This window comes from Eriocheir sinensis, chromosome 45, assembly GCF_024679095.1.
Source record: "Eriocheir sinensis breed Jianghai 21 chromosome 45, ASM2467909v1, whole genome shotgun sequence".
In the NCBI taxonomy this organism is placed as follows: Eukaryota; Metazoa; Arthropoda; class Malacostraca; order Decapoda; family Varunidae; genus Eriocheir; species Eriocheir sinensis.
In genome coordinates, this window is record NC_066553.1 from 4,952,237 (window position 1) to 4,959,736 (window position 7,500).

Below are 7,500 nucleotides of genomic sequence, written 5' to 3' on the forward strand. Positions count from 1 at the left end.
CCTTCTTCCTATCTACTGGTCTTCATCCTCCTCTCCCTCCCTCTCTTCCTATCTTCGTTTTCATCCTCTCCTCTCATTCGCATCTATCATCCACTCTCCTCCTTTTTTCGTCTATTTTTGCCTATTCCCTCCTTTCGTCAACGTTTCCTTCCCTCCTTCTTCCTTCTTCCTGTCTACTGGTCTTCATCCTCCTCTCCCTCCCTCTCTTCCTATCTTCGTTTTCATTCTCTCCTCTCATTCGCATCTATCATCCAGTCTCCTCCTTTTTCCGTCTATTTTTGCCTATTTCCCTCATTTCGTCAACGTTTCCTTCCCTCCTCCCCTTCTTCCCTTCTTCCTTCTTTCTATACACTGGTCTTTATCCACCCCATCTTCCTCTCCTCCATTCGTTCGTCTCTCCAAGCTTCCATTATTCCATCCCTTCTTTATTACCTCATTCTCTCCCCGCCTACATCCCTTCATTCCTTCCCTTCATCCCATCCAATCACCTGTTCTCTCCTCTTTTGATCCGACCTACGTATTTATCTACCTTATCTACCTACCTACCTACCTGCTTCAGTTAATTCCTTTCCTTTATTTTTCTGTTTTTTTCTGTTTGTTTTTTTGTACTTTCCTAATTCTTTATATTCTCTTCCTATCCTCTTTGTTATTTTTTTCATTGTTATTCCTCCCCTTTTTCTTCTTCCTTTTCATATTGTTCTCTCATTTAAACATTCATATTTATCTTTCCTTGTCTCTATCTATTTTTGTTTCCCTTTTTTTATCATTTTTTTGTCCTTCTCTTCTTCCCCTTTTTGTTTATTTTCCTTTTTTTATCCTGTTCCCTCCTTTATACACTTCTTTCTCTATGTTTTATTTTATGTTTGCTTATTTCTCCTTTTTTCGTCATTGTGTGTCTCTCCATTATTCCTATTTCTCTTTCTCTCTTCTTTATTATCATATCTATCTGTCTATCTGTCTGTCTAATATTCGTTTTTTTTTGTAAGTGTTTGTTATTTTCTCTCCCTCTCTCTTTCCTCACTTTCTGTCTTTCCTCTCTCTGTCTTTCCTTCCTTATAAATATCTTCTTTCTCCCTTTTTTTCCCTCCATTCCTCTTTCTCTTTCTTCCTTATCATTATATCTATCTCTCTGTCTGAATCTGTCTGTCTAATATTCGTTTTTTTATGTGTGTGTTTATTTTATCTCCCTTTCTGTTTCCTCACTTTTTCCTTCGTCCTTCTCTCTTTCATTCTTTATAAATATTTTTCTTTCTCGTTTTTTCCCTCCCTCCCTCCTTACCTGCCTGCCTTTCTATCAAATTACCTCCTTGCCTACCTTGCTACATACCTACCTGTTAAATTATCCATGTAAACATTTTCTATCTTTCTGTCTATATATCTATTTACCTGTCTATCTATGTACCTCTGCTTATCTATCTGTATACCTCTATTTATCTGTCTATCGATCTGTCTATCTATCTCTCTACCTGTCTTTCTCTTTCTTCTGTTTATATATCTATCTGTTTACCTGTTTATCCATCTATCTACCTCTGTCTGTATTACTTTTTATCTACTTATATTATGTCTTTATCTCTCTACCTCTATCTATTTCTCCATCTACCTTTATATATATCATTTAATCTACTTATTTTTATCTATTTTTATCTACTTCGATTCATCTCTTTCTATTTACCTCTCTGTGTCTACCTATATTTATTTACCTCTATCTGTCTATCTGTATCTATCATCTCTATCCACCTGTATTTCTCTCTCTTCACTTATGTATTCACTATTATTTCTCTCTTTTTGTGTACCTGTATCTCTCTTATCATCTCTCAATATCTACCTGTTTTTATGTTTCTCTACCTTTATCTACCTCTATTTATCATCTGTATTTATGTCTGCTTATATTTGTCTCTTTGTGCGTACCGGTATCTGTCTATCTCTATCATATCTCTAAATCTACTTGTGCTTATCTCTTTCTAGCTTACCTGGCACAAGCAAAAGTCGCCTTGTCCAGGTAGGTGACAGACGGAAGTGGACTCGGCACCTGTACTCCGACTTGTCCTCCTCCGTCACCCCCTCCACCACCAGCGTCGTGCCTCCCTCCTCCAGGTACCTTCTCTTCTTCCCTTCTCCTTCGCCTCCTCCGCCTCCATCCATCTGGGCGTTCACATTCCTCTCCTCCTTCAGTTTAGTTTTGTTACCCTTATGAGCGTCTCGTTTTCCTGCTCCTTCTCCTATTCCGTTTTCTCTATTAGGTTTTTGTTTTGGTTCTTCTTCTTCCTCTTTCTTGGTTTGTTGTGGTTTCGTTCTCGTTTCTAATCCCTTTTCATCTTCTTCGATTCCCTTTTCCTTTGTTTTGCTTGTGTGGACTCTGTTGCTGTTGTTGCTGATGTTGATGTTGGTATTCGTGTTTGGAACGGGGCTTCGGCTGTATCGTGCAACAGCTCTCTCCTCTCTGCTGCTGATTCTTCTCCTCCTCCTGCTGTGGTCAATGCTGTTACTGCTGCTGCTTATACCGATGCTGCCGCCCCCATCACTGGTCTTCAAGTTCCTGCTGTGTTGATTGCTCTTCCCTATGCTGTTCATGCTCTCGACTATGCTGTTGTTGCTGTATTGGTTGTTGTTGTAGTAGTAGTTGTTGTTAGGGTGGTAGTAGTACGAGGGGTTGGTCGTTGTGGTGGTAGTAGTGGTAGTGGTTGTGGTGGTTGTGGTTGCTGGTGGTGGTTCTTCAGTGGTGCTTCGAAGCTCCATGGATCTGTTTCGTGCGTCGTAACTGTGAGGAGAGAAAGAAAGAAATACTGGGTTAGTGAAGAAGTACGGGTTATTATTTCAAATTCATTAATAAAGTGAATTAAGCGAACATAATGCTGGACTTCATTCATATAAACCTTTCGCGAATAAAGGTGTAATAATTCTACTGTACAATAGTTTAGTCAGACCCCACTTGGAATATGCCGTACCGTTCGGTTTCCCCATCACGCAAAGGACTGTGCTAAATAAGATGTGTAACATAGGACAACAAAGATGATCTCTTCCTTCCTCAGCAACCCTACGATGAAAGGATCCCATCTCTTGAATAACGTCACCTCCAAGCAACGTTGCCAGATTGTCTTACTCAGCCTCTTATATTTACCGACTTCCGACTCAAAAACTGTCTCGAGGACCCCAATAAGGAGATTGACTTATAATCATCGTTAAGATAGTTAATTCCTGATGTTTCTTGGCAATTGTTAGGCGTCAGAAACCGGTAAATACTATGCTCTGAGTACGATAATCTGGCAACGGTACCTCCAAGAAACTTCTTCGAATGTTTCAGATTACTCCAAATGGTTTGTGATCGTTGGCACCTCACAGACTGCACCAAGCTTTTCCTCGCCAACCTTGTAGTGTGAGAATGGAATCGGATCCCGCCTTCAGTGGTTCAGTGGTCATGCCTACGACTTGAACTCTTTCAAGAGGAGGGTATCAGGACACCTCTCCTCCCGAAATTGACCCCTCTTTCGGCCACCTCTTTTGATTATTTTTTAGGGGCAGGGAATAGCGGGCCTTTTTATTATTCTTTCCTTTTTGTGTGCCCTTGAGCTGTCTCCTTTGTTGTAAAAAAAAACACAAAAAAAAACCGACCGATTTATTTGAAAAGAAACTCGACCGCCGATTCCTCCCCCCTTGTCAGTGTCCATCTATCTCTACCTTTATTTATCTACCTCTATCCATCTACTTATCTCTCTACCTCTTTATACCTTCATCTGTTGACCTACTCTCCAACATCTATTTATATAATTTTCTATTACTTCCATTATGTGTTTATTTCTCTACTTCTATCTATTTCTCTACCTACTTATATTTACCTTTCTATCTACTTTTATTTATTCTTCTTGTTTTGTTCACCATCAGACAGTTTAGTTAAATCTTACTTTGTTTTAAGGACAGATCAACTTGTTTAGGCAATATGGTCTATGTGGTCTGACTATCTATGTAAATTCTCTCTCTCTCTCTCTCTCTCTCTCTCTCTCTCTCTCTCTCTCTCTCTCTCTCTCTCTCAGGTAACGTACTCTTTGCCCAGGAATTTGCACTGATTGAGCGAGTCTTTACACCTGGCGGCCTTTACTACAGGTACCCGACTAAGCGTCTCTCTCACTCTCACTCACTCTCACTCACGTTCACTCTCACTTTCATTCACTAACGTTCACTCTCTTTCATTTTCTCTCTGACTCGCTCGCTCGTTCGCTCTGTTTTCCCAGCCATTTGCACGTCCCTTACTGTGTGTGTGTGTGTGTGTGTGTGTAGGGAATATATAGTGCTAACAGAGGAAAGGTGTAATGTGTTCTTTAATTCTCTCTCTCTCTCTCTCTCTCTCTCTCTCTCTCTCTCTCTCTCTCTCTCCTGTATTGTATGTCCCAGGGGATATTTAAGCAAAGCAAATATGGAAAAGGAGAAGGAGAAGGAAGGAAGGGAGAAAGGAAGGAAGAGAGGAAGGAAAGGAGGAAGGAGGAATCTTTTTTTTATAATTTCAGTGTTGGTGTTCATTGTATTTCTCTCTCTCTCTCTCTCTCTCTCTCTCTCTCTCTCTCTCTCTCTCTCTCTCTCTCTCTCTCTCTCTCTCTCTCTCTCTCTCTCTCTCTCTTTTCTTTTTGCATATTTCGTTTTCCTTTCATTTTCTTTCCTGTTATTCTTCGGTTTCATTCCTCTATCTCCTTATTTTCCTTTCTGATGTCCTCTCTCTCTCTCTCTCTCTCTCTCTCTCTCTCTCTCTCTCTCTCTCTCTCTCTCTCTCTCTCTCTCTCTCTCTCTCTCTCTCTCTCTCTCTCTTCCCCTTTCCCTACGCAAAAAACGGTATATATATGTATTGGAAGGGATGACTCGTGTAAAATATTCACTCCCCTTTCCTTCCTTTTCCTTCTTCTCCTCGTCTTCCTCCTCCTCCTCCTCCTCCTGCTCCATCACTTACGCACGTGTGGAGAAGGGGAAAGCAGGAAGAGGAAGAGGAGGAGGCGGAGGGGGAGGAAGAGGGGGAGGAGGAGGGTGGAAAAGGCGGAGAGGATAGAAATTATATTTATCGCATCTGAGAGGAACGCGGCGCTTGTGTAAGGAGGAAAATGGCTGTGATAGATGATGGGTACTGCGGTAATTTGTGGCGGGAGGGGAGCATTCTTATGTAGTGCCGCAGAGGAGGAGTAGGAGGAAACATGGGAACAGGGATAGACAGGCAAGAGACAAACTATAAGCGAAGTTGCCCGTTCTAGTGCTTTAATCTGCTCGACAGTCACTTCAATGGCTGTCGAGCAGATGAAAGCACCCGGCTATGCACGTTCAGTTTACTCCTGTGGCCACGAAGTAACTGTCGATTCGGTTTATATACGAGTTGATGGTTTCAGCTCTTACTACTTCTGTTGATAGGTTGTTCCAATGGTGGATGACTTGGTTTTAGAAGACCCTCCTGTCAATGCCTGTTTTACATATCGCCGCTTGGATATGTAGTCCGTTATTTATAGTTCTTGAGATGGTTGGTAGGTTAAAGAACTTGGATTTATTGACGTTACTGAATTTCTTTTGGTACATGAAGAAGAAGAGAAGGACGAGGAGGAGGAAAAGGAGGAGAAGGAGGAGGAAAAGGAGGAGAAGGAGGAGGAGGAGGAGGAGGAGGAGGAGGAGACCAAGGTGACTATCCAGAAACAAAATCTGTTGGTCTGTTAACCCGTCCGCTGCGATTGGCACGGCTTTGGCCCTCCTTGGTCTTTTTCTGCCTCTGTGGTGGATAGTGGAGTGTTTCCCATGTGGTATTGGTGTGCTGGATATCCCCTCCCATGGTGCAGGACTTTACATTTTTCTTCAGCCACTTTTTGCTCCATTCCATTAGCTTGGTGAGGTCTGACTGTAGGAAATCCGCAGTCAAGGGGTTAAGGTAAATGTTCTCGCACTAATGACTTGAGCAGGAAGTTTGTGTCAGTGACGGATAATTCTATATCGAGTGGTGTTTATATGGGACGTTTTGCACATAAACATACAGGTTTTTATAACTATACATGTAGGCCACGTGGGAAGGCGTTCAGGCGGCTCACACACAGATACATGGATATGAAGGAGAATGATGGAGAAGAGTTTGGTATTGCTGAATAAATGAAATATAAAGCTGGAGGAGGAAGAGAAGAAGGAGGAGGAGATGAAAAGATTTTGGAAGAAGAAAATAACGTGAATGGAGGATACGTCTCAATGTATCAATGTAAGGAGGGTATCAGGGTATCTGGACACCTCTCCTCCCGAAATTGACCCCTCTTTCGCCCACCTCTTGATTTTTTTTAGGAGCAGCGAGTAGCGGGCTTTTTTTATTTATTTATTATTGTTTCCTTTTGTGTGTGCCCTTGAGCTGTCTCCTTTGTTGTAAAATGAAAAAAATCTATGTATGTCTGCATGTGTGTTCGCGCCCAGGTGTGTGTTTGCAGGTTTGTATAGGCGAGAAAGCACACACTGAACACAACATTAAGAGGAAAGGACGCGCAACACACCATTTAAAAGGAAAACACCCGACATTAACCAAACCCCTTGACTGGCTCGCCCTTCCCTCCCCTTGCCTCCCTCCCCTTCCCCTCTTCCCTTCTTCCCCTCGATTATTCCCGCAGAGGGGCCGCGAGGGGAGGTAATGATGATGGATGGCGGCCTGTTATTGGGCGAGGTGCTGCTATTGAGACGCGGAGGGATACACAAGATGGCGGTGTGCCCAGGACGCGGACGAGAAAAAACTAGTTCGTAAACATAGCCTTCGTTGCCCACTAACAAGGGAAGAAAGGAACGACCGAAGGAAGGAAGAAAGGATGGAATTCTACGCGGAGGGATACAGAAGATGGCGGTTTTTTCGGATTGGGAGGAATAAAAACTAGTTCGTAAACATACCCTTTGTTGCCCACTAACAAGGGAAGAAAGGAAGGACCGAATGAAGGAAGAAAGGATGGAAGGTTCTACGCGGAGGGATACAGAAGATGGCGTTGTGCTCGGACTTGGAGGAATAAAAACTAGTCCGTAAACACAGCCTTCGTGGTGCTATTGAGGGGCGGAGTAATACACATATGAGGGCAGTGTGTTCGGACGCGGAGGAATAGAAAACTAGTTCGTGGCTATAGCGTTTGTGGTGCAATGGTAACGTGAAGGGATACAGAAAATGGCGGTGTTCAGAGGACGGAAGGCGGAGGAGAATAAGCTAGTTCGTAAGCATGGCGTTCGTTGCTTACTAACAAGGGACGAAAGGACGGAAGGGAGGAGGAGGAGGAGGAAGAGGGGGAAGAATAACATGACAATAATAGAGAGAAAGAGACTGTGTTTTTCTGTGTGTGTAAGGAAGGAAGGAAGGAGGAATGGTGAAGGTAAAGGTAAACTTGGATGCATATTCTATAGCTGCGCGTTGCGGCGGTGCTCATCTCCTTCCCGTTGGCCCTTTGTGCCTGTGGTGGGAGTGAAACCGTCAACCCAACACGAGGCCAATGCAACATCCGGGTTACCACAGTCTACCTTCGCCAGTTTTCC

At 43.0% G+C, this 7,500-nt stretch overlaps 1 protein-coding gene across 1 annotated transcript in view; it reads right to left on the reverse strand.

Annotated features, from left to right (window-relative positions):
* The window catches only part of LOC126980910 (uncharacterized), a 183,353-nt gene that overhangs the window by 168,194 nt on the left and 7,659 nt on the right, over positions 1-7,500 (reverse strand). Inside the window, exon 2 of the mRNA XM_050831323.1 lies at positions 1,971-2,758. Within this exon, the coding sequence (XP_050687280.1) occupies positions 1,971-2,736 (766 nt within the window). The 5' untranslated portion in view covers positions 2,737-2,758. The remainder of the gene's footprint in view (positions 1-1,970; positions 2,759-7,500) is intronic.